Raw genomic sequence first — 27,927 nt, 5'->3', positions numbered from 1 at the left:
ATAGACACAAAATGCTGGAGCAACTCAGCGGGTCAGGCAGCATCTCTGGGGAAAATTGATGGGTGACCTTTCAGGTCGGGTCCCTTCTTCAGGCTCCTTCTTCAGGTATGAAGAACGGTCCCGACCTGAAACGTCACCCATCCTTGTTCTCCAGAGATGCTGCCTGACCTGCTGAGTTACTCCAGCAATCTGAGAAACGTCACCTATCCTTGTTCTCCAGAGATGCTGCCTGACCCGCTGAGTTACTCCAGCACTTTGTGTCTACCATCGACATGTTTGGTCCTTACAGCTCAATGGCTCTTCTCAAGCAACAAATCGACGTTTAAAAAAGAAAGATCTCCAAACAGGACGGCACGGTGGTGCAGCGGGTAGAGCTGCTGCCTCACAGCGCCAGAGACCCGGGTTCAATACTGACTACGGCTGCTGTCTGTACAGAGTTTGCACGTTCTCCCTGTGACCACGTGGGTTTTCTCCAGGTGCTCCAGTTTCCTCCCACATTCTAAAGTCGTGCAGGTTTGATGGTTATTTAGCTTCTGTAGGTTGTAAATTGCCCCTGGCGTGTGGGATAGAGGTCGTGTACAGGTTGACCACTGGTCAGCACAATCTCAGTGGGCCGCAGGGTCTGTTTACACACTGTATCTCTAAAATCTAAAGATAAGTGTTCCTCGTTCAATTTCGGAGGTAATTGTTTTGGGAAGCTTTTAACCGCCACGACATGGCAACCTCAACAGCCTGACCGCGGGAGAAGACGGCAGGGGAAGAGAAAAAACATTCTGGCCTTCCATCACAGTGAGGAGGTGACTGGAGGAGACTCACTGTGATGGATGTTTCTTTTTTTTTCGTTTTGTGTTGGTTTGTGATTGTGTGTGTGTTATTGCTTATTTTTATTGAATCTTATTGTTGGACTGTGGGACTGTGGGTGACGGGATTTCGTCCAAAAGACGAAAATTGTTTTTTTGGATGACAATGAAGGTTATTCTGATTCTGATTCCGACTCCGAACAGTTTACGTTGACTGGGAAGATAGACACAAAAAGCTGGAGTAACTCAGCGGGTCGGGCAGCATCTCTGGAGAGAAGGAATGGGTGACGTTTCGGGTCGAGACCCTTCCTCGGACTACTACACATAGGGTTGCCAACTTCCTCACTCCCAAATAAGGGACAAAGGGCGACGTCACTGCCCCGCGCCCCACGTGACCTCACCCAGCCAGCGACCACGTGCTCCCGCTCCACCAATGGCGGCCGCCATTGGTGGAGCGGGAGCACGTGGCCGCTGGCTGGGTGAGGCCACGTGGGGCGCGGGGGCGGTGACGTCACCTTGTCCCGTATTTGGGAGTGAGGAAGTTGGCAACGCTACTAATACGGGACAAGGGCGGTCCCGTGCGGGACAAACTAATTTAGCCCAAAATACGGGATGTCCCGGCTAATACGGGACGGTTGACGACCTTAGCTGCACGCAATGAAGGTGTTAGATATTGCCAAAAGGTTTTAGCAGAATAAGAGACACTGACATTGCAGACGCTTGGTTTGGACGCAAAGATCGAGACAAGTTGAGGCAGGTCCAATGCTTCTCATGAACCAAAGAACTGGGCTCCACCTGAAGACAGAACATCCAGGATCAGCTTGGCTGGAAGCGAGTGAAACTCAAAGCACTTTAAAAACTCGTTAACCCTCTTTCGCCATAATGAAAATTCAAATCTAAAACCTCAAAAATGCAAGGCAGGGCAAGAAAGTTATTCGGGGAAACAACCTTGATACCAAACCAACCAGACAGACTGAAAACTGGTTGGCAATTTGATTGGTTATTGTCTTAACACTTGGGAGAGTTGTATATTTAACTTTATTGCCCATTTGTAGATGGGTGTGTAGAACGGACCTGCAGATGCTGGTTTATACCAAAGACAGGCACAAAGTGCTGGAGTAACTCGGCGGGGTCAGGCAGCATCTGTGGAGAAAAAAGACGGGTAATGTTTCGGGTCAGAACCCCTTCTTCAGACTGAAAGTAGAGGGGAGGGAACTGGAGGTAGGAAAAGGCCAGAGCAAAGCAGGGTGGGCCACAGATGACCGAGGAAGAGTGGAGCCGAAAATGCCTTCGATCCTGACTACGGGTGCTGTCTGTACGGAGTTTGTACGTTCTACCTGTGACCGCGTGGGTTTTCTCCGGGTGCTCCGGTTTCCTCCCACACTCCGAAGACGTGGAAGTTTGTTGGTTAATTGACTTCTGTAGACTGTCCCTGGTGTGGAGGGGAGAATTGGTGAACGGGCGATCGTTGGTCGGTGCGGACTGAGTGGACCTAAAGGTTTGTTTCCACGCTGTATCTCCAAACTAAAACTAATCTGACATTGATTGTGTTCAATTTAAAAAATATAACTAACAGCACACGATGATATGATGTACTAGAGCTAAATCCATAGAACATAGAACAGTATAAGCACAAGAACAGGCCCTTCGGCCCACAATGTCTGTGTCGAACATGATGCCAAGTTAAATTGATCTCATCTGCCTGCATGTGATCCATAGCCCCCTATTCCCTGCACTACCATGCCCACAGTTTTAAGACGTTCAGAATCTTTCTTTCTTACTAAATTGGCTTTGTAAAGCCCAAAGTTGTCTTCCAGCTACTTATTTAGAAATATAGTACAGGTGCTCCTCGACTTACGATGGCGTAACGTTCCAATAAACCCATCGTAAATCGAAAATATCGTAAGTTCAAAATGCACATTGCTCGCCCGGGAATAAAAAGATCAAAATCCGAAGTACGGTTTCTCCTGGAATGTGATCACTTTTGTACCATCGTAAAGTCGAAGTATCGTAAGTCGAGGAGCACCTATATTACAAACATGTTGAATATGAGATTGAGTGTGAAGCATTAAATTGTAAGACTTCACTGAAGTCCCCACTCCAGAGACTGGGCGTTCTTGAACTTGGTAACGTTCTGATGAATCAGACTCTTCTCGTTGGTACCACGGTGATTTTTATCTCTCTGTGGGTTTTTTTAAAATGAAAGTCCTTCTAGAGTCCCAACGAATCATGTAAAAAGGTGGCACAATGATGCAGCGGGTAGAGCTGCTGTCTCACAGTGCCAGAGCCCCAGGTTCGACCCTGACCTCGGCTGCTGCAAGTAGAAATGTCACTGTACATCTGACGATTAAACACTCATATCTCTCTTCTGCTCAATCTCATTTTAATTCCATTAATTATTACTATTGATAGTTATTTACTTCAGAGCCCCAGGTTCGATCCTCACCTTAGGTACTGTCTGTGTGGAGTTTGCACTATCTCCCCGTGACCACGTGGGTTTTCTCCAGGTGCTCCGGTTTCCTCCCAAATCCCAAAGACGTGCAGGTTTGTAGGTTAATCGGCCCCTCTGTAAAATGTCCCTAGTGTGAGGGGAGTGGATGAGAAAGTGGGATAAGACCGAGCTAGTGTGAACGGGCGATCGATGGTCGGCGTGGACTCAGTGGGCCGAAGGGCCTGTTTCTAACCTATTTTTTTAATCAATCGATCAATCAAATTGCAATTATTAATCCCTCCAAAAAATCAGCTTTAGTTTAGTTTAGTTTGGATTACAGATACAGTGCGGAAACAGGCCCATCGGCCCACCGAGTTCGCACCGACCAGTGGTCTCTGTACACTAACACCAGTCCCACACACGCTAGGGGCAATTTACATTTTACACCAAGCCAATTAACTTACAAACCTGCGCGCCTTTGGAGCGTGGGAGAAAACCGGAGCACCCGGAGAAAACCCACGCAGGTCACGGGGAGAACGTACAAACTCCGCACAGACAGCGCCCGTAGTCAGGATCGAACCTCTGGCGCTGTGAGGCAGCAACTCTACCACTGCGCCCCCGCGCCACCCCTTTTCGGACCTCAATAAAGTTTTTCGAGTCTCCGTTTCAAGCGGTGCTCCCTGCTAAGTATTATCTCCAGTTTCCACATTTCACACTTCCAATCTGCGAAGACCAGATAACGCGGCTTGGATGCAAAAATATTTTGCAGAGAATAGTTGGCTGTCAGTGCTGTTTATCTTTATAAAAGAAAATAGGACATTCCCAGAACGTTTCCCCAGTAGCGAATAAACTCTCTCTCCTGAAACAATCTGTTCGCGGATCCGTTGAGTTACGGAGTCGTACAGAACGGAAACAGGCCCTTCGGCCCAACTCGTTCATGCTGACCGGATGCCAAACTACACAGTCTGAAGGAGGGCCTCGACCCGAAACGTCACCCATTCCTTCTCCCCAGAGATGCTGCCTGTCCTGCTCAGTTACTCCAGCATTTTGTGTCTACCTTTGAAGTAAACCAGCGTCTGCAGTTCCTTCCTACACAATTCCATTTGCCTGCATTAGATCCATATCCTTCTGTGCAAATCTATTTTTTTAAAGCCAGTAATTGTGTCTTCCTCTATCGCTTCCTGTGCCAGCTCGTTCCATCTCTAGCCAGCCTCTGTGTGAAAAGATTGCCCCCCTCAGATTGATGGATTAAAACATACAGTAAGGAAACAGGCCCTTCAGCCTGTCGAGTCCATGCCAACCATCGATCACACTAGTTCTGTGTTATCCCACTTTCTCATCCACTCCCGACACACCGGGAGACAATTTACAGCGGGCCGATTAACCTACAAACCCGCACGTCTTTTGGACATGGGAGGAAACCAGAGCACCCGGAGGAAACCCACGCAGTCACAGGGAGAACGTGCAAACTCCACACAGACAGCATCTGAGATCAGGATGGAACGAGGGTCTGTGGCGATGCGAGGCAGCAGCTCTACCCGCTGCGCCACCGTGCCGCCTGTGCATCTGATGTTTATTCTATTGAATGCATTTCCCGCCTATTGATTGAGTTTCAGTGTTCGTTGTCACATGTGCCGAGGTACAGTGAAAAGCTTTCCTTGCGTGCTGACCAGTCAGCAGAAAGACAACACACGATTACAATCGAGCCGCGCACAGTGTGCAGATACGGGATAACGGGAATAACGTGAATAACGTTTAGTGCGAGATAAAGTCCAGTAAATTCCGATCAAAGATAGTCCGAGGGTCTCCGATGTGGTAGATGGTAGCTCAGGACCGCTCTCTAGTTGGTGATAGGAAGGTTCAGTTTTCCGATAACAGCCGGGAAGAAACTGTCCCTGAATCTGGAGGTGTGCGTTTACTCACTTCTGTACCTCTTGCCCGATGGGAGAGGGGAGAAGATTTTTTTCACTCTGGTTTAGATTTTTGTAGATTTAGATTATAGAGATACAGCGCGGAAACAGGCCCTTCGGCCCACCGAGTCCGCGCCGCCCAGCGATCTCCGCACACTAACACTATCCTACACACACTAGGGACAATTTTTACATTTTACCCAGCCAATTAACCTACATACGTCTTTGGAGTGTGGGAGGAAACAGAAGATCTTGGAGAAAACCCACGCAGGTCACGGGGAGAACGTACAAACTCCGTACAGACGGCGCCCGTAGTCAGGATCGAACCTGAGTCTCCGGCGCTGCATTCGCTGTAAGGCAGCAACTCTACCGCTGCGCCACCGTGACGCACGGAAGGTGTAGATGATGTTTATACCAGGAGGCTTTGTGCTGTGTTTATGCCCTGCAGTTAGTTGCACCTGATGTGAACTCCATGAGGATGTGTTTCACCTTTATGCTTTGCGGATGATTTATTCAGATTGAACATGTTTGGTATTTCTGCTTGTCCGATACACTTTGTGTTCACTCCCTGTACTTGGCATTTGTATCTCAGGATGTTTCTGATATTTATTCCTTAGTGGGACATTTGTTTTTATTGTTGGACCTGCAAGGAACTGCAGTTGCTGGAATCGTGAGCAAAACACAAAGTGCTGGAAGAACTCAGTGCGTCAGGCAGCATCTGCGGAGGGAATGGACAGGCGACGTTTCGGGTTGGGACCCTTCTTCAGACTGAAGAATATGATATCCAGACCCAAAAATGTCACTTTTCCATTCCCTCCACAGATGCTGCCTGACCCGCTGAGTTCCTCCAGCACTTTGTATTTAATTAGTTCATTGTTGGAGGATGTTTCTGATTGTTATTTTCTTGAATATTGCTGATGTTTTGAATTGAGATAAATCTGTTTTTAATTTTTTTTTCTGTGGGTACATCTGTTATGAAACCCTTGAGAACATATCTGCTTATTTTCTGAACCTATACCTTTGAGGTCTATTTCTGATAGATAATAGACAATAGGTGCAGGAGGAGGCCATTCGGCCCTTCGGGCCAGCACCGCCATTCAATGTGATCATGGCTGATCATTCTCAATCAGTACCCCGTTCCTGCCTTCTCCCCATACCCCCTGACTCCGCTATCCTTAAGAGCTCTATCTAGCTCTCTATGAATGCATTCAGAGAATTGGCCTCCACTGCCTTCTGAGGCAGAGAATTCCACAGATTCACAACTCTCTGACTGAAAAGGTTTTTCCTCATCTCCGTTCTAAATGGCCTACCCCTAATTCTTAAACTGTGGACCCTTTTTCTGGGCTCCCCCATCATTGGGAACATGTTTCCTGCCTCTAACGTGTCCAACCCCTTAATAATCTTATACGTTTCGATAAGATCCCCTCTCATCCTTCTAAATTCCAGTGTATACAAGCCTAGTCGCTCCAGTCTTTCAACATATGACAGTCCCGCCATTCCGGGAATTAACCTAGTAAACCTACGCTGCACGCCCTCAATAGTAAGAATATCCTTCCTCAAATTTGGAGACCAAAACTGCACACAGTACTCCAGGTGCGGTCTCACTAGGGCCCTGTACAACTGCAGAAGGACCTCTTTGCTCCTACACTCAACTCCTCTTGTTATGAAGGCCAACATTCCATTGGCTTTCTTCACTGCCTGCTGTACCTGCATGCTTCCTTTCAGTGACTGATGCACTAGGACACCCGGATCTCGTTGTACGTCCCCTTTTCCTAACTTGACACCATTCAGATAATAATCTACCTTCCTATTCTTACCACCAAGGTGGATAACCTCACACCTATCCACATTAAACTGCATCTGCCATGCATCCGCCCACTCACACAACCTGTCCAAGTCACCCTGTAACCTCATAGCATCTTCCTCACAGTTCACAGTACCACCCAGCTTTGTATCATCTGCAAATTTGCTAATATGATATGATACAATATGATATGATAGAGCTTCATTTATCCCAGGAGGGAAATAGACTTTTATCAAATGTTAACCTTTAATAATTCACCTGTTATTTTATAACATATTTTGTTACTTTATTTTCCAAGGGTTTATCTTAGGCTAGTAAAAAATTGTCACGTGTACCGAGGTACAGTGAAAAGCTTTTTGTTCCATGACAACTAGTCAGCGAAAAGACTATACATGATTATAAATCGAGACTACCCTTGATTGGACGTTGTTGGCTTTGCCTTGCACTAAACGTTATTCCCTTATCCTGTATCTATACACTGTAAATAGATCGATTGTAATCATGTATTGTCTTTCCGCTGACTGGTTAGCACGCAACAGAAAGCTTTTCACTGTGATAAATGTCCGGCCCCCTCCCCTGACATCAGTCTGAAAGAAGGGTCTCGACCCGAAACGTCACCCATTCCTTCTCTCCCGAGATGCTGCCTGACCCGCTGAGTTACTCCAGCATTTTGTGTCGACCTTTGATTTAAACCAGCATCTGCAGGTTATTTTCCTACTGAATAACATGCCTCAGTTAAATAAACCAGATGATTCAACTTGTCCTTTACCACTTCAAAGATCCAAAGAATGCAAATATTCTGACGTTCACGCCACATTTCTCATCTCCCTTGGTTCACTTTCCCTGCTGCCACCTGAACTAGAATGTTGTCATAGGCTTCCTCCTGCCCACTGGAGCTGGGGCTTCCTGCACTCTGCCTGAATCAAGATAAGACCCAGCGAATTCTGTGCCAGTGGGAACCCATCTAGTTGGCTCATAGAATCACAGAGTCATACAGCACAGAAACCTCCACCCAACTTGCCCATGCCCAGAATTCGCCCTAACTACACTAGCCCCATCCTCCTGCTTTTAGCCCATATCCCTCTAAACCTTCGCAATCATTTCTGACCATTACAGTATTTCCACTTCAAAGCCATCTTCCCAAATAACTTAGGGCGGCACGGTGGCACAGAGGAAGAGATACCACCGTACAGCCCCTTGAGACCCGGGTTCGATCCAGACCACGGGCGCTGTCGGTACGTAGTTTGTACGTTCTCCCCGTGACCTGCGTGGGTTTTCTCCGAGATCTTCGGTTTCCTCCCACACTCCAAAGATGTAGAGGTTTGTAGGTTAATTGGGTTGGTATAAATGTAAATTGTCCCTGGGCATGTGTAGGATAATGTTAGTGTGCGGGGATCGCTGGTCGGCGCGGACTCGGTGGGCCGAAGGGCCTGTTTCTGCGCTGTATCTCTAAACGAAACTTTGCCATTCACTTTGCAGTCTGCTTTGCCAACTTGTTTTCGAAACAAAGAACCGCAGATGCTGCTTTATACCAAAGATAAGGGACCAAGCACTGGAGTAACTCAGAGGGTCAGGCAGCATCACTGGAGAGAAATAAACGTGTTTGCAGCCTTCGAAGTCTGAAGTATAAACTGATGGTCACCCACGCTCCTGCAAGTTTGACCTCACTCTCTCTCTCCAGTAAATGGTGGGAGCATCAAACTCCTTGGCATAAATATTACCAACGATCTCTCATGGACCAACAACATTGGAGACTGAGGAATTTCCGCATGTCTCCAATGACCCTCGCAAACGTCTACAGACGCACCACCGAGGGCAGACTGTCGGCTTGCATCACAGCTCGGTTTGGGATCAGCTCTGAGCCCAAGACCACAAGAAATCACAGAGAGTTGTGGATGGAGCCCAGTCCATCACACAGACCACACTCCCCACCATTGACTCCATCTACACTTCACGCTGCCTCAGAAAAGCAACCAACAAAATCAAAGACGTGTCCCACCCCGGTCATTCCCTCTTCTCTCTCTGCTCCCGTCCGGCAGAAGCTTGAAAGCGCGCACCACCAGACTCAGGAACAGCCTCTTCCCCTCTGCTATCAGTGAATACATACATACAGAGCTTTATTGTCATTCGATACCGAGATACCGAATGAAATTATATTTCCAGCAGTCACAGAACACAAAAAAAAGAACACAAGACACACGACCCCAACACAAACATCCATCACAGTGACTCCAAACACCCCCTCACTGTGATGGAAGGCAACAAAACATCCTCTCTCTTCCCCCCCATGCCCACGGACAGAGAGAGGAAGTTTTGTTTTGTGTTCTGTGACTGCTGGAAATGTAATTTCGTTCGGTATCCAGGCTTCTGAACGGCCCTTCCATAAGCTAGGCTACTGTCCGATTCACCTCTACCCCATTGCGGACATTGGACTTTGTCTGTGGAACTGATGCACTACAACGCTGAGAACTATATTCTGCACACTGTATCTTCCCCTTTGCTCTGCCTATTGGACTTGAGTTTGGCTTGATTGTATTTATGCACAGTATTAGTTGGACAGCATACAAAGCAAAGCTATTCACTGTACCTCGGTACATGTGATAATAATGAGAAACTTAAACCTAAACATAAATCATTGCTGGATAGATTCAAGCCCTGGAATACATAATTGAAAGGCAAGCTCAAGAGAAGATTGGCAGGGATTACCCAAAACCATTATTAGTTTGGAAACACAAAGAACTACAGCTACAGGAATCTTAAGCAATATTATTATTATTATTATTATTATTATTATTATTATTATTATTATTATTATTATTATTATTACTATATTTTAAGAACTTTTTCAATGCATTTGAGGAAATGATAAAGTTGAATATAATATGAATGAATGTATGAATGAATGATTAAGTTTATTGAAGAAAGCCAATGGAATGTTGGCCTTCATAACAAGAGGAGTTGAGTATAGGAGCAAAGAGGTCCTTCTGCAGTTGTACAGGGCCCTAGTGAGACCGCACCTGGAGTACTGTGTGCAGTTTTGGTCTCCAAATTTGAGGAAGGATATTCTTGCTACAGGGCGGGACTGTCATATGTTGAAAGACTGGAGCGACTAGGCTTGTATACACTGGAATTTAGAAGAATGAGAGGAGATCTTATCGAAACGTATAAGATTATTAAGGGGTTGGACACATTAGAGGCAGGAAACATGTTCCCAATGTTGGGGGAGTCCAGAACAAGGGACCACAGTTTAAGAATAAGGAGTAGGCCATTTAGAACTGAGATGAGGAAACACTTTTTCAATCAGAGAGTTGTGAATCTGTGGAATTCTCTGCCTCAGAAGGCAGTGGAGGCCAATTCTCTGAATGCATTCAAGAGAGAGCTAGATAGAGCTCTTAAGGATAGCGGAGTCAGGGGGTATGGGGAGAAGGCAGGAACGGGGTGCTGATTGAGAATGATCAGCCATGATCACATTGAATGGCGGTGTTGGCTCGAAGGGCCGAATAGCCTCCTCCTGCACCTATTGTCTATTGTTGCATTAAATACTATTAAATTGTAATTGAATATTATAGTGTTGAGGTTTATACGGAAAAAATAAAATACAGCACTGTTCAAAGGAAACATTCGTTTTGTGTTTGAAGGAATGTGCCTGGATCAAAAGAATTGTTGGTGTCCTGATGTTGAAAATTGCTTTATTTTAAAAAATAGGATCACTGGCTCAAATTTACACCTTAGCCACAGCTCATCGACTACGAGCACTCCGTAGTCAGACTAGAAGTATTAAACCTTTAAAGTTTTTTGTTTTAAAGATTTAAAGTTTTTTGTTCATCCCACTACTGGCCATATCTTCCCATCCCCTCCCCTCTCTGGTTCTGCAGAGACCGTTCCCTCCGTAACTTCCTGGTCCACTCGTCCCTTCCTACCCAAACCACCCCCTCCCCGGGCACTTTCCCCTGCAACCGCAGGAGATGCAACACCTGTTCCTTTACCTCCCCCCTCGACTCCATCCAAGGACCCAAACAGTCTTTCCAGGTGAGGCAGAGGTTCACCTGCACCTCCTCCAACCTCATCTACTGTATCCGCTGTTCCAGATGTCAACTTCTCTACATCGACGAAACCAAACGCAGGCTCGGCGATCGCCTTAACCAACCTGATCTCCCGGTGGCTCAGCACTTCAACTCTCCCTCCCACTCCCAGTCTGACTTTTCTGTCCTGGGCCTCCTCCAGTGCCATAGTGAGGCCCAGTGCAAATTGGAGGAACGGCACCTCATATTTCGCTTGGGTAGTTTACACCCCAGCGGTATGAACATTGACTTCTCTAACTTCAGATAGTCCCTGCTTTCCCTCCCTTTCCATCCCCTCCCCTTCCCAATTCTCCCACTAATCTTCCTGTCTCCAACTACATCCTATCTTTCTCCCGCCCCCTCCCCTAACATCAGTCTGAAGAAAGGTCTCGACCCGAAACGTCACCCATTCCTTCTCTCCAAACAAAATACTTTAAAGGTTTAATACTTCCACAGCTGCCTGACCCGCTGAGTTACTCCAGCATTTTGTGTCTACCTTCGATTTAAACCAGCATCTGCAGTTATTTTCCTACACAAAGTTTTTTGTTTCATTCGTTAACTTCTTAGCTGTTTCAATAAACTCCTGCATTAAAGTGCAAAAAATGCAATTTGCTTTTCCATCATTAATGCTGGAAAATAACTAAGACAATAAATGTTTAGCAGTATGTATTATTTCCTTAACCAATGTTGCAGTCACAGGTTGAAGATTCTCATCAATGGAATTCTCATCATCCTCACACTGGAATTTAGAAGGATGAAAGGGGATCTTATTGAAACATTTAAGATTATTAAGGGATTGGACACGTTAGAGGCAGGAAACATGTTCCCAATGTTGGGGGAGTCCAGAACCAGGGGCCACAGTTTAAGAATAAGGGGTAGGCCATTTAGAACGGAGATGAGGAAAAACATTTTCAGTCAGAGTTGTAAATCTGTGGAATTCTCTGCCACAGAAGGCAGTGGAGGCCGATTCTCTGGATGCTTACAAGAGAGAGCTAGATAGAGCTCTTAAAGATAGCGGAGTCAAGGGGTATGGGGAGAAGGCAGGAACGGGGTACTGATTGAGAATGATCAGCCATGATCACATTGAATGGTGGTGCTGGCTCGAAGGGCCGAATGGCCTACTCCTGCACCTATTGTCTATTGTCTATTGTCTATCATTCTTTAGATTTGAGCATACAACTTTAAGATCTGGATAAAATAAATGGTTTTATTCGTTTATCGTTTTTTTAAAAAATCTTTCAATTTCTGATTATATTGACAGTGGACAGTTTGAAAAATGTTTTAAGATCAATTAATACAGAACTATATTGAGTAGGGAAAAAAACTGCAAATGCTGGTTGAAATCGAAGGTAGACACACACAATGCTAGAGTAACTCAGCAGGTCATGCAGCATCTCGGGAGAGAAGGAATGGGTCCCCCGAAACGTCACCCATTCGTTCTCTCCCGAGATGCTGCATGACCCGCTGAGTTACTCCAGCATTGTGTGTCTATCTTCAGAACTATATTGACATGATTAGGAATATCAAAGTTATCCAATTGATCTTTCAGATTAGTTTCATCAATGTGATTCACAGTATTTCAGTGAAAACATATAAGCATTGTGCATAAAGAAAGATTTTTATATTGTTATAGATGTTATAAATGAATATTTGATTTCTTAGCTGGATGCTACAAAATGAAATTCTTCTTTTTTTCCATAGCATTAGGTAAAATAAAGATGCACAGACCTTTAGTTATATTATTAATCTAGTTATTCAGATTCTTAGGCAAGTAGGAGCAAGTAATTTTCATTGTCCTTCCTAGCGCAATCTTCTAAAATTATATCATCCAAACTTTATCAATCTTTTCCGTTTGTTCTCATCAAATCCAAACTTAGAATGAATTCCAAAGTTCAAAGAGGTAATTGCCATAATTTGGTTCAAAATACGGCTAATAGATTAGACTGTTATCAATTTGAAACTAATTTCGTTGTTTTTACTCCTAAATTTACTAATTTTTAAAGTATTTTTAGGTATTTTTCTTTTTAGACGTTTAAACATTGCAATTAAAACTTTGTGCAGAATACGTATTTGTAAGCCACGTTATTCTGCTTAAGTATACAATTTGTTGAGCCTGTATTAATCATAAATTCTATGACTTATGACTATTAAAAATTATATATTTAGATCAGCACAATTTTTTTTAAATGTCACAACAGGACTTTCTAAAAAAATTGCAGGGAAAATACTCAATGAGTCTAAATTCTTAGAATTCTTACAAATAAATGATTTAAAGTTTTGGTGAATTGGTTCAAAACTTAACAAAAATATCAACATGTAAGCTGTTAATAACTTTAAATATACTTGCAAAATGCCACTCACATGTGTTTGAATTACTGTAAAAATTGGAGAATATTAACAAACTTAACAAAATCTATCAACATTTTTCTTGTATTATGGATTATGAGAATATTCTTCAATTTTTAACAGCAATTCAAACACATGTGAGTGGCATTTTGCAAGTATATTTAAAGTTATTAACAGCTTACATGTTGATATTTTAATTGTGGAGAAAACAAAGACTTAATTTGATCCACCTTCAACCCATCAAAGCTTTGCAATAATTTAGAGATTTAAAGAACTGCAGATGCTGGTTAATACACAGAAAGGCACAAAGTGCTGGAGTATCTCAGCAGATAAGGTAGGCATGCTGCCAGCACTTTGCACCATTTTACAATATTTTAGACTTTATTACACCTACATTTTCGTACAATTCCTTTCAGCTTACGTAACTACACATGATCCTAACGTACAAAGATTCACAAGAGATAATTACCCAGTCTTTGCAGTAATAATAAAGGAACTTATTAATCATTTTAGCAACTGCAGAAGAACGTTTAATAACTAAAGCAAAAAGTTACATCTTATTTAACTTTATCTTGTTAATGTGCGTAGATTTGCATTGTATAAAAGTCCCTACCCGCTCCAGATCCCATGAACCCGACAGTTAAAATAGACCATTGCAGGAGCAATGAACATTTTGCAAATGTAAATTTAACCTTGTCTAACATCCTTGTGGTAAGTAGAAATTTCAGTTTGAAAAAGTGTGTCTCTGAAACATGTATATGGACCAATGATTGATTCAGTAATGGATAAAGGGGGGATTCCTGATTCAGGCATGTATTTTGCAAAGGAGTGAGAGAGAGTGAGAGTGAGAGTGTGAGAGAGAGGGCGAGAGGGAGAGGGAGAGGGAGAGAGAGAGGGGGGGGGAGAGAGAGAGGGGGAGAGAGAGAGAGGGGGGGAGAGAGAGAGAGAGAGGGAGAGAGAGAGAGAGAGAGAGAGAGAGAGAGAGAGAGAGAGAGAGAGAGAGAGAGAGAGAGAGAGAGAGAGAGAGAGAGAGAGAGAGAGAGAGAGAGAGAGAGTTTTATTGTCATCTGTCCCAGATAGAACAATGACATTCTTCCTTGCAGCAACACAACAGAATATGTAAACATGGTACACTGTAGACAGTATAATAAAAGGAAAAAAAAGTTCTGTATGTTGTTATATACATATATAAATACATACATATATACATGTACGCACACACACATACACATAAAAATGAACAAACTATAATGGTACAGAAAGATAAAACCGATGGAATAAAGATGTAGACTATTTTCTAAATGGGGAGAGAATTCAGAAATCGGAGGTGTAAAGAGACTTGGGATTGCTGGTGCAGGATTCCCTAACAGTTAATTTGCAAGTCGACTTGGTAGTAAAGAATGCAAACTAGCATATATTTCGAGAGGACTAGAATACGAAAACAGGGATGTAATGCTGAGGCTCCACAAGGGCACTGGTCAGACCATATTCGGAGTATTGTGAGACCCATATCTGTCAGAGGAAAGACAATACGTGATTATGATCGAGCCATTCACAGTGTGCAGATACAGGATAATGGAATAACGTTTCGTGCGAGGTAAAGCCAGTAAAGTCCGATCAAGGATAGTCCGAGGGTCACCAATGAGGTAGATAGTAGTTCAGCACTGCTCTCTGGTTGTGGTAGGATGGTTTAGTTGCCTGATAACAGCCGGGAAGAAACTGTCGCTGATTCTGGAGGTGTGCGTTTCCACACTTCTGTACCTCTTGCCCGGTGGGAGAGAGAGTGACCGGGGGTGAGACTGGTCCTTGATGATGCTGCTGGCCTTGCCGAGGCAGCGTGAGGTGTAGATGGAGTCAGTGGAAGGGAGGTTGGTTTGTGTGATGGTCTGGGCTGCGTCCACAACTCCCTGCGATTTCTTGTCGTCTCGGATAGAGCTGTTCCCGATTCCGCGGCACATCTGTAGAAGTTGGTGAGAGTTGTTGGGGAGGTGCCGAGCTTGCTAAGCCTTGTGAGACAGTGGGAATGCAAGCAGTCGACCAGGGGTCAGGTCAGGGGAGGTTGTATGTTCTGCCGAGAGGTTAAAAATCATGCGAGAAAAAAAAATAAGCGATTTTCTTTTTTTTGTGTGCAGATTCCTGCATATTGCAAATCCTGCCTTAAAGGATTGGACAGGCTAGATGCAGGAAAAATGTTCCCCATGTTGGGCGAGTCCAGAACCAGGGGCCACACACACACAGTTTAAGAATAAAGGCTAGGCCGTTTAGGACTGAGATGAGGAAAAACTTTTTCCACCCAGAGAGTTGTGAATCTGTGGAATTCTCCGCCACAGAGGGCAGTGGAGGCCGTTTCACTGGATGGATTTGAGGAGAGAGTTAGATAGAGCTCTTGGGGCTAACGGAATCAAGGGATATGGGGAGAAAGCAGGAACGGGGTACTGATTGTGGATGATCAGCCGTGATCGCATTGAATGGCGGTGCTGGCTCGAAGGGCCGAGTGGCCTCCTGTTTTTCTGCGTGAAAAGTTGGAAAAAGTTGGAAAGAAGTTGGCAGCAGGTGATCCAGCCTCTCCCCGCCCTTCGACCCCCACCCCACCCCTCCTCCCCCCCCCACCCCCTCCTCCCCCCCCCTCCTCCCCCTCCCCCCCCCCTCCTCCCCCCCCACACCCCCTCCTCCCTCCCCCCTCCCTCCCGGGCTCCCGGGTCACAGCTGTCAATCAGAGGTGGGGGTGGGGAGGGCAGGCTCTTGCAAGGCGTTTGCAAAGAGGACCTTCTACATACAGAGGGAGCACCACACACACACACACACACATTCACTCACTCACACACACATACTCACACACACACAGACATGGAGCTACTCTGCATGGAAGCTGCCCCGAAAATCCAGCGAGCCTTTCCCGACCCGACCCTCCTCTCCGATCACAGAGTCTTGCAGAACCTCCTGCTGACGGAGGACAGATACATTCCTCGGATCTCTTATTTCCAGTGTGTGCAAAAGGAAATCGAGCCTTACATGAGAAAAATGGTATCATTTTGGATGCTGGAGGTAAAAAAAGAGGGGGGGTGGGTGGGGGTGGTGGTGAATGTTATTGCTGTATCTGTGTGCTGTTTGCAAGGCTTGTGGATGTGCAAGTTGTCTCTGCAGCTTTGCAAACAGCACTCGTGGAAGGTTGCAAGGGGGTGGGTGTCATGCATTTAATTTTATTTTTTCCAGAGTTATTTTTTAGAATTAGGCGTCTGAAAGTGCATGGGGGAGATAGTCTCTGCGTTTAAGTAGCGACTGGCGTGCATGTTGATCAAAGAAGTTGCAATTGCAGGCGCCTTCTCCCAATGCAAATGTTGGAGTGTGCTGAATTTTTTATTTTATTTTTTAAAAGAAAGTGTTTCTTTTCCAAATTTTTATAAGGACTGGCAATGATGGCTGATAAACAACACGCTGTCGCCATATTGACTCAACTTCAAAAACTTTCCCCCTTTGCGTTTCTCCATTGAGTTTTTGATCAGAACGCCTCTCTGCACTGGGGGGATAAAAAAGCGTGCGACCCTCAGAGTTGTGTGTGTGCATGTCTTAATAATTCTGCAAGACATTTGCTGTCTCTCAATAACTGTCTTGTCCTTTGCATTTGTGTTGCGACTGCCCTGTTGCAAAGTCTTTCGTGCACCAACCCCCAAAATCCATGCACTATTATACCTTTAAATATCTCCCCTTCTGCAGGGAAATTAGTTGTCACTTTCTTGCCCCCAGCAAACTTCAGGATTTCTTCTTTATTTACATGTGAAAACTGTCCCCGTGGGCCAATCCATGTAATTTTCACGATTTTTTGAAACTTTATTTCGAACAAAAGGGTATCTCTACCGGCAACCACGCGTTATTTTTTAGTTAATTTAATTTTAATGTTTTTAGAAAAATCGCAGTGGCACGGGATTGAACGCTGTGCACGAATGCAAAAACGTGCAAAATAAAGTGAATTTAGTGCATGTTGCAAAAGGGGTCGAAAGAGGAGGGAAAGGGGTGGGGGGGGGGGGTGAATTTTTTTTTAAACAGTTTTTGCAAATTGCTAAAGGCTTGTTAGTAGTCAACGTTGCCAATATTAAGGACATGCTTATAAACAACGTTGCAATGGATGTTTTAAGTGACTCCTGCTTTTTTTTTTTCTTACCCCCCCCCCCCCCCCCATGTCGTTTTTGCCTATTTTAGGTGTGCGAGGAGCAAAAATGCGAAGAGGAAGTCTTTCTGTTGGCTGTGAATTATCTGGATAGATTTTTATCTTCGGTTCCTACTCGAAAATGTCACCTCCAGCTGCTAGGTGCAGTCTGTATGTTTTTAGCATCAAAACTGAAAGAGACGATCCCGCTGACAGCCGATAAACTTTGCATTTATACAGACAATTCAGTCACCCCGGAGGATCTGCTGGTAATTCTAACATTTCATCCCTTTTCTTCTTTTTTTAATTTTTGGTTTCACTGCAACTTTTTAATTTGTGCACCTACCTATAATCAAAGGGATCAGCGTACTGTGTCTGTCTGTTGTGCATTTGCCCACCTGGGACAAGACAGGGGGTCAGAGAGAGATTACTTTGCAATTTCCTTTTTTTTTTTACTTTAAAAAAAACATTTATTTTTCTTTCTTTTTTATAAAAAAAAAAACCCTTTGCATTCACATGGCACTGTGATCTGCCAGCCCCTTGCCTGGAATGGAGTTGAGAGGTGGGGGAGTTAACAGTCAAGAAGTAAAAAAGGAGGGGTTTATTTAGTCTGGGTTGAATAATTCGCCCGGAGATTGCAGTTATCGATCAGAGCAAACTAACTTAGCACCAAGTTTCTAGTGCCACCTAGTGCAAGTGTGAAGACTCCGCCCAACGCCCTTAAAGTACTTGCAATCAGCATCGCACAGCGCTTCTTGCAACGTTGCAATTGATAATCGCTTTTGCCCTTCATTCCTGAACAAACAAAGTCTATCTAAGAAAGTCTATCTAAAAAAGAAAACATTTAAATCGAAGGTAGGCAGAAAATGCTGGAGTAACTCAGCGGGGCAGGCAACATCTCTGGAGGGAAGGAATGGGCGAGAAAGTTCAGTCTGAAGAAGGGTCTCGACCCGAAACATCACCCATTCCTTCTCTCCCGAGATGCGCTGCCTGACCTGCTGAGTTACTCCAGCATTTTGTGAATAAATACCTTCGATTTGTACCAGCATCTGCAGTTATTTTCTTACTTCTTCAGACTGATGTCACGGGACTTACACTTCCTTACCTATGTATCTCCCCCTCCCCTGATATCAGTCTGAAGAAGGGTCTCAACCCCGAAACGTCACCCATTCCTTCTCTCCAGAGATGCTGCCTGACCCGCTGAGTTGCTCCAGCATTTTGTGATACCTTCAGTCTGAAGAAGGGTCTCGCTCGACCTGCAACGTCACCCATTCCTTCTCTCCAGAGATGCTGCCTGTCCCACTGAGTTACTCCAGCATGGCGTGTCTACCTTCAAAGTCTATCTAATCTGTGCAATCGACAGTTCAAAGCGAGAGCTCGGAATGCATTTGAATATTCAACCAAAATTTGCCTTGCATTTAATGCACAGGATGTCCTAATTGTTTTAGATGTGGTCAGCATTTAATCTGAGGTTTGTTTCTCATGCATATTTTAGTGTAAGGAATAGTAAAAATCTAATCTGGTTTTTCAAGCATTTTAAGTTTGAGGTTACAACTTTCTCAACATCTGCAGTAAGCACTTTCCAGTTATTCTTTGGCATTTACAATCAAAACTCCTACAGGGCAGTTGGACTTGGTAGGATATTGTGGAATTCTCTGCCTCAGAAGGCAGTGGAGACTAATTCTCTGAATGCATTCAAGAGAGAGCTAGATAGAGCTCTTAAGGATAGCGGAGTCAGGGGGTATGGGGAGAAGGCAGGAACGGGGGTACTGATTGAGAATGATCAGCCATGATCACATTGAATGGCGGTGCGTACAGGCTCGAAGGGCCGAATGGCCTCCTCCGGCACCTATTGTCTATTGATATGTTATTTAGGGATTTTTTAATAAAAAGATTTATTCCGTTTAGGGAAACAGCAGAAACAGGCCCCTTCTGCCCACGGGGTACATGCCCCTTCTGCCCACGGGGTACATGCCCCTTCTGCCCACGGGGTACATGCCCCTTCTGCCCACGGGGTACATGCCCCTTCTGCCCACCGGGTACATGCCCCTTCTGCCCACGGGGTACATGCCCCTTCTGCCCACGGGGTACATGCCCCTTCTGCCCACGGGGTACATGCCCCTTCTGCCCACGGGGTACATGCCCCTTCTGCCCACGGGGTACATGCCCCTTCTGCCCACGGGGTACATGCCCCTTCTGCCCACGGGGGTACATGCCCCTTCTGCCCACGGGGTACATGCCCCTTCTGCCCACGGGGTACATGCCCCTTCTGCCCACGGGGTACATGCCCCTTCTGCCCACCGGGTACATGCCCCTTCTGCCCACGGGGTCCGTGCCCCTTCTGCCCACGGGGTACATGCCCCTTCTGCCCACCGGGTACATGCCCCTTCTGCCCACCGGGTACATGCCCCTTCTGCCCACGGGGTCCGTGCCCCTTCTGCCCACGGGGTACATGCCCCTTCTGCCCACCGGGTACATGCCCCTTCTGCCCACGGGGTACATGCCCCTTCTGCCCACGGGGTACATGCCCCTTCTGCCCACCGGGTACATGCCCCTTCTGCCCACGGGGTACATGCCCCTTCTGCCCACGGGGTACATGCCCCTTCTGCCCACGGGGTCCGTGCCCCTTCTGCCCACGGGGTACATGCCCCTTCTGCCCACCGGGTACATGCCCCTTCTGCCCACCGGGTACATGCCCCTTCTGCCCACGGGGTCCGTGCCCCTTCTGCCCACGGGGTACATGCCCCTTCTGCCCACCGGGTACATGCCCCTTCTGCCCACGGGGTACATGCCCCTTCTGCCCACGGGGTACATGCCCCTTCTGCCCACCGGGTACATGCCCCTTCTGCCCACGGGGTACATGCCCCTTCTGCCCACGGGGTACATGCCCCTTCTGCCCACGGGGTACATGCCCCTTCTGCCCACCCCGGGTACATGCCCCTTCTGCCCACGGGGTACATGCCCCTTCTGCCCACGGGGTACATGCCCCTTCTGCCCACCGGGGTACATGCCCCTTCTGCCCACCGGGGTACATGCCCCTTCTGCCCACCGGGGTACATGCCCTTCTGCCCACCGGGTACATGCCCCTTCTGCCCACCGGGTACATGCCGCTTCTGCCCACGGGGTACATGCCCCTTCTGCCCACCGGGTACATGCCCCTTCTGCCCACGGGGTACATGCCCCTTCTGCCCACCGGGTACATGCCCCTTCTGCCCACGGGGTCCGTGCCCCTTCTGCCCACGGGGTACATGCCCCTTCTGCCCACGGGGTCCGTGCCCCTTCTGCCCACGGGTACATGCCCCTTCTGCCCACGGGGTCCGTGCCCCTTCTGCCCACGGGGGTCCGTGCCCCTTCTGCCCACGGGGTACATGCCCCTTCTGCCCACGGGGTCCGTGCCCCTTCTGCCCACGGGGTCCGTGCCCCTTCTGCCCACCGGGTACGTGCCCCTTCTGCCCACCGGGTCGGTGCCCCTTCTGCCCACCGGGTACGTGCCCCTTCTGCCCACCGGGTCGGTGCCCCTTCTGCCCACCGGGTCCGTGCCGCTTCTGCCCACCGGGTCGGCGCCGCTTCTGCCCACCGGGTCGGCGCCGCTTCTGCCCACCGGGTCCGTGCCCCTTCTGCCCACCGGGTCGGTGCCCCTTCTGCCCACCGGGTCGGTGCCGCTTCTGCCCACCGGGTCGGTGCCGCTTCTGCCCACCGGGTCCGTGCCCCTTCTGCCCACCGGGTCGGTGCCGCTTCTGCCCACCGGGTCGGCGCCGCTTCTGCCCACCGGGTCGGCGCCGCTTCTGCCCACCGGGTCGGCGCCGCGCCGCGCGGGCGACCAGCGATCCCCGCACACTAACACTATCCTACACACACTGGGGACAATTTGCAAATCTTTGCCAAAGCCAATTAACCTACAAAGCTGTACATCTTTAGAAACATAGAAACATAGAAAAAGGTGCAGGCGGAGGCCATTTAGCCCTTCAAGCCAGCACCGCCATTCATTGTGATCATGGCTGATCATCCACAATTAGTAACCAGTGCCTGCCTTCTCCCCCTATCCCTTGATTCCACTAGCCCCTAGAGCTCTATCTAACTCTCTTTTAAATTCATCCAGTGATTTGGCCTCCACTGCCCTCTGTGGCAGAGAATTCCACAAATTCACCAACTGTCTGGGTGAAAAAGTTCCTTCTCACCCAGTTTTAAATGGCCTCCCCTTTATTCTTAGACTGGCCCCTGGTGCTGGACTCCCCCGAACATTGGAAACATTTTTCCTGCATCTAGCTTGTCCAGTCCTTTTATAATTTTATACGTCTCTATAAGATCCTGTCTCATCCTTCTAAACTCCAGTGAATACAAGCCTAGTCTTTTCAATCTTTCCGCATGTGACAGTCCCCCGCCCATCCCAGGGATCAATCTCGTGAACCTACGCTGCACTGCCTCAATTACAAGGATGTCCTTCCTCAAATTAGGAGACCAAAACTGTACACAATACTCCAGATGTGGTCTTACCAGGGCCCTATACAACTGCAGTAGAACCTCTTTACTCCTATACTGAAATCCTTTAGTTATGAAGGCCAACGTGCCATTAGCTTTCTAATGTGTGGAAGGAAACCGGGGCACCCGGAGAAAACCCACGCAGGTCACGGGGAGAACGTGCAAACTCCGTACAGACAGCACCCGTAGTCGGGATGGAACCCGGGTCTCTGGCGCTGTGAGGCAGCAACTCTACCGCTGCACCACCTCTTCTGTAGTTAATCTAGTCTGCCCATCTTGCAGGGTGATGTAGGGACTGGTTGTATAAGTCTGTGTCCAGCAGGCAGCCTCTGTGGTACGTGAGTCAGTAACACCTTAAAGATGACGTTCTCCGCGACCCTGCATCCGTCACCGCAGAAGCTTGTAACCACGTCCCATTATTTTTTTTAAATCGTTAGTTCAGCGATACAGCTTGGAAACTGGCCCTTCGGGCCCACCGAGTCCTCGCCGACCATCGGTCGCCCGTTCGCACTAGCTCTGTGTTATCCCACTTTCTCATCCACTCCCTGCACACCAGGGGGCAATTTACAGAGGGGCCGAACGACCTACAAACCCGCACATCTATGGGATGTGGGAGGAGACCCACATGAGGGGCGGCACGGTGCTTTACAGCTCAGGGACCTATACAACTGCAGAAGAACCTCTTTACTCCTATACTGAAATCCTTTAGGTTAATTCCCGGAATGGCGGGACTGTCGTATGTTGAAAGACTGGAGCGACTAGACTTGTATACACTGGAATTTAGAAGGATGAGAAGAGATCTTATCGAAACGTATAAGATTATTAAGGGGTTGGACACGTTAGAGGCAGGAAACATGTTCCCAACGTTGGGGGAGTCCAGAACCAGGGGCCACAGTTTAAGAATAAGGGGTAGGCCATTTAGAACTGAGACGAGGAAAAACTTTTTCAGTCAGAGAGTTGTGAATCTGTGAATTCTCTGCCTCAGAAGGCAGTGGAGGCCAATTCTCTGAATGCATTCAAGAGAGAGCTAGATAGAGCTCTTAAGGATAGCGGAGTCAGGGGGTATGGGGAGAAGGCAGGAACGGGGTACTGATTGAGAATGATCAGCCATGATCACATTGAATGGCGTGCTGGCTCGAAGGCCGAATAATGGCCTCCTCCTGCACCTATTGTCTATTGACCCGGGCTCGATCCCGACTGCGGGCGCTGTCTGTACGGAGTTTGTGCGTTCCCCCCGTGACCTGCGTGGGTTTTCTCCGGGTGCTCCGGTTTCCTCCCACACTCCAAAGACGTGCAGGTTTGTCGGTTAATTGGCTTTGGTAAGTTGTAAGATTGTCCCCCGTGTGTGTAGGGTGGCGTTAGTGTACGGGGTGGTCGCTGGTCGCTGGGACAAAGGGCCTGTTTCCGTCCCGTATCTCTAAAGTCTAAAGCAAAGTCTCTCAAAACTCACACATTCATAAGGAGAACGTGCAAACTCCACACAGACAGCACCCAAGGTCAGCATCGAACCCAGGTATCTGGTACCGTGAGGCATTAACTCCACCACTGCGCCACAGTGCCACGCATGTCTTGGGTTTTTAATTCCTACTACACTTCAATATTTAATCACTCTTATTGGCCAAATTCTGTTTCTTACTTTTTAATTTTTTTAGATTTAGAGATACAGCGCGGAAACAGGCCCTTCGGCCCACCGGGTCCGCGCCGCCCAGCGATCCCCGCACATTAACACTATCCTACACACAGTAGGGACAATTTAAAAAAAAACATTTGCCCAGCCAATTAACCTACAAACCTGCACGTCTTTGGAGTGTGGGAGGAAACCGAAGATCTCGGAGAAAACCCACGCAGGTCACGGGGAGAACGTACAAACTCCGTACAGACGGCGCCCGTAGTCAGGATCGAACCTGAGTCTCCGGCGCTGCATTCGCTGTAAGGCAGCAACTCTACCGCTGCGCCACCGTGCCGCCGAGGATGTTGCCAGGACTCGAGGGTCTGAGATCACTCCTCATCCTCCTGCGCTCCAAGGAATAGAGTCCCAGCCGACTCAAACCTCTGGCACTGAGAGGCAGTAGGCCCCTCATGCCCCCCACCTCACCTGTATTGGCCTATTATTGCCCCTGGTAGAGACAAAAGCTGGAGTAACTCAGCGGGTCAGACAGTATCTCGGAGAGAAGGAATAGGTGATGTTTCGGATCGAGGTCTGCAGTCCCTTCCTACACATTCCGACCTACCCCTCCTACCTTCCAGCTTTCTTTCCCCCCTTCCCTCCCTGCTATCAGTCTGGAGAAGGGTCCCGACCCGAAACGTCACCCATCCATGTTCTCCACAGATGCTGCCTGACCCGCTGAGTTACTCCAGCACTCTGTGAAACGTCACCTATCCATGTTCTCCACAGATGCTGTCTGACCCGCTGAGTTACTCCAGCACTTTACAACTTGAACAATATTCCCTACTTTTATTTTGTGAGTGGCAGACCGCAAAGGAGCATTATCTGTGTATTGGCATACGTGTAGGGTTATTATTGTCACGTGTACTGAGGTACAGTGAAAAGCTTTGTTTTGCTAAACAAACAGATCAGATAATTCTGTACATTAATACAAATCAAGTCAATCTCAAGTCCAATAGGTGGAGCAAAGGGGAAGATACAGAGTGCAGAATATAGTTCTCAACATTGTAGCGCATCAGTTCCACAGACAAAGTCCAATGTCCGCAATGGGGTAGAGGTGAATCGGACAGTACTCTAGCTTATGGAAGGGACGGTCAGAAGCCTGATAACAGAGGGGAAGAAGCTGTTTCTGAGTCTGGTGGTGCGCGCTTTCAAGCTTCTGTACCTTCTGCCGGGCGGGAGCGGGGAGAAGAGGGAATGACCGGGGTGGGACATGTCTTTGATTTTGTTGGTTGCTTTTCTGAGGCAGCGTGAAGTGTAGATGGAGTCAATGGTGGGGAGTGTGGTCTGTGTGATGGACTGGGCTCCATCCTCAACTCTGCGATTTCTTGTGGTCTTGGGCTCAGAGCTGTGTCCAAACTGAGCTGTGATGCAAGCCGACAGTCTGCTCTCGGTGGTGCGTCTGTAGACGTGTGTGAGAGTCATTGGAGACATGCCGAATTTCCTCAGTCTCCTGAGGCAGTAGATGCATTGGTGCCTCCTTGGCTGCCACTGCAATGCCGTTGGTCCACGACACATCGTTGTTAACATTACCAACAAGGAACTTGAGTCTTGACTCTCGCAACCATTTATCAGGCTCTGCCTTTGCTTTCTGTAATTGTAAATACAGGCACCTCTCCATTCTGGGGTGGTGCAGCGGGTAGAGCTGCTGCCTCACAGCGCCTGAGACCCGGGTTCCATCCTGACCACGGGTGCCGTCTGTACGGAGTTTGTACGTTCTCCCCGTGACCTGCGTGGGTTTTCTCCGGGTGCTCCGGTTTCCTCCCGCACTTCAAAGACGTGCAGGTTTGTAGGTTAATTGGCTTCAGTAAAAATTGTAAATAGTTCCTAGTGTGTGCAGGACAGTGCTAGTGTGTGGGGATCGCTGGTCGGCACGGGCTCAGTGGGCCGAAGGGCCTGTTTCCTTGCTGGGTCTCTAAACTAAACTGTGTTTACAGAAGTGGTAGAATGCACATGGATGGCACCAGTCAACACGGGCTGAACAGGATAGAGCTCTTGTAGAAAACTGAACAGTAATCTAATAAATGTTTAAGATTCCAGGGTGGAAGCTGTAGAAACAAGGAACGGCAGATGCTGGTTTACAAACAAATGTACACAGAGTGCTGGAGTAACTCAGCGGGTCAGGCAGCATCTGTGGAGAACATGGATAGGTGACGTTTCACAGAGTGCTGGAGTAACTCTGTGGGTCAGGCAGCATCTGTGGAGAACATGGATAGGTGACGTTTCACAGAGTGCTGGAGTAACTCTGTGGGTCAGGCAGCATCTGTGGAGAACATGGATAGGTGACGTTTCACAGAGTGCTGGAGTAACTCAGCGGGTCAGGCAGCATCTGTGGAGAACATGGATAGGTGACGTTTCACAGAGTGCTGGAGTAACTCTGTGGGTCAGGCAGCATCTGTGGAGAACACGGACAGGTGATGTTTCGGGTCGAGACCAACAATAAAAGATGTGTCCGTCTGTCGGGAGTCCGGATTATTTCAAGGCATTCACACAGGAGCCTCCCAACTCAGAGTGAGTGAGAGAACTGTCTCCCACAGTCACTGCCTCACAGCGCCAGAGACCCAGGTTCGATCCTGACCGCGGGCGCTGTTTGTGCGTGTGTGTGTGTGGAGTTTGGACATTCTCCCTGTGACCACTTAGGTTCCCTCCCACATCTCAATGGCGTGCGGGTGTGCAGGTTAATTGGCCCTCTGCAAATTGCCCCTCGTGTGTGAAAGTGGGACAACACGGAACCAGTGTGAACGGGTGGTCAGTGTGGGCCGAAGGGCCTTTTTCTGTGCTGTATCTCTAAATAGAAAAAGCAAGTGCTGGGAACAGGGAGGGAAGGTTGTGTGGATAGTCAAGTGAAGCGGGTGACGGAAGAGGTTTCGGGTCCGGACACCACTTCAGACCAGAATTATCTCACAGAGTCACAGAGTGATACAGGCCCACCTTGCCCACACCGGCCAATATGTCCCAGCTACACTAGTCCCACCTGCCCGCACTTGGCCCATATCCCTCCAAACCTGTCCTATCCATGAACCTATCTAACTGTTTCTTAAACATTGGGATAGTCCCAGCCTCAACTACCTCCTCCGGCAGCTCGTTCCATACACCCACCACCCTCTGTGTGAAAAAGTTACCCCTCAGATTCCTATTAAATCTTTTCCCCTTGTCCTCTGGTCCTCGATTCCCCTACTCTGGGCAAGAGATTCTTTGCATCTAGCTGTTGCTTTTAGTTTCATTCTAAGTAGTTCCACCACAATACTGTACAAAGAACTAACTGCTAATGCCAGAGGTGTGTTGGCTGTAGAGACCCCTGGGGTCTTCCCTCAGTCACCGAGTCCACACTGACCAGCAAGTGGACACACAGGGAACTGCAGATATCTTCATCAGTGATCGGAGCAGAATTAGGTTATTCTGCCCATCAAGTCTATCCCTGAGACAAGCACAAAGTGCTGGAGGAACTCAGCAGGTCAGGCAGCATCTGTGGAGAACGTGGACAGGTGACATTTCAGGTCGAGACTCTTCTGCTTAAACCGAAATGTCACCTGTCCATTCCGTCCAGAGATGCTGACTGACCATCAAATACAGGATCGTCCCATTGCAGGAGAGATGTGGAGGCTTTGGAGAGGGGCCAGAGGAGGTTTACCAGCATGCTGAAGATTGACACAAAGTGCTAGAGTAACTCAGCGGGTCAGGCAGCATCTGTGGAGAACGTGGATAGGTGACGTTTCACAGAGTGCTGGAGTAACTCAGCGGGTCAGGCAGCATCTCTGGAGAACGTGGATAGGTGACGTTTCACAGAGTGCTGGAGTAACTCAGCGGGTCAGGCAGCATCTCTGGAGAACATGGATAGGCAATGTTTTCGATCGGTACCCTTCCAACCCGAATCGTCACCCATGAAGTAACGCCTGACCCGTTGCGTTACATCATGTTTTTGTGTCTTCGGTTTAAACCAGCATCTGCAGTTCCTTTCTATGACTAAAATACTGCCTGGATTCGAGGATTTCAGCTACAGGGATGGATGGGACATTCTGGGAATGTTTTCTCTGGAGCGTCGGAGATTGAGGGGAGACTTATTGAAGTGTTTAAAAGTATGAGAGGCAGAGATTGGGTAGACAGTCTGGATTTCTTTCTCCCAGGGTGAAAAGCTTCAACACTAGGGGGCAGAGCTACAAAGTGAGAGGGGGAAACGTTTAATGGAGATGGAGTTGAACAAGTTTTTTCCACAGAGGGTGGTGGGAGCCTGGAACGCACTGCCAGGGGTGGTGGTGAAGGCAGGTACGATAGTGGCATTTAAAAAG

General features: G+C 47.7%; 1 protein-coding gene across 2 annotated transcripts in view; it reads left to right on the top strand.

The window, feature by feature from the left end:
• ccnd3 (cyclin D3) overlaps positions 1 to 27,927 on the top strand; it is a 196,212-nt gene that overhangs the window by 151,236 nt on the left and 17,049 nt on the right. Inside the window, exons 1-2 of one of the 2 annotated variants that reach the window (XM_078420492.1) lie at positions 16,200 to 16,397; positions 17,550 to 17,765. In XM_078420492.1, the coding sequence (XP_078276618.1) occupies positions 16,200 to 16,397; positions 17,550 to 17,765 (414 nt within the window). Of the gene's footprint in view, positions 1 to 16,199; positions 16,398 to 17,549; positions 17,766 to 27,927 lie in introns of those variants that run through there. The other variant, XM_078420493.1, reaches the window with a different exon arrangement.

The sequence above is a fragment of the Rhinoraja longicauda genome, chromosome 24 (assembly GCF_053455715.1).
Source record: "Rhinoraja longicauda isolate Sanriku21f chromosome 24, sRhiLon1.1, whole genome shotgun sequence".
Classification (NCBI taxonomy): domain Eukaryota; kingdom Metazoa; phylum Chordata; class Chondrichthyes; order Rajiformes; family Arhynchobatidae; genus Rhinoraja; species Rhinoraja longicauda.
The sequence above is the reverse complement of the archived record's forward strand: the minus strand, read 5'-3'. Positions and strand labels throughout refer to the sequence as shown.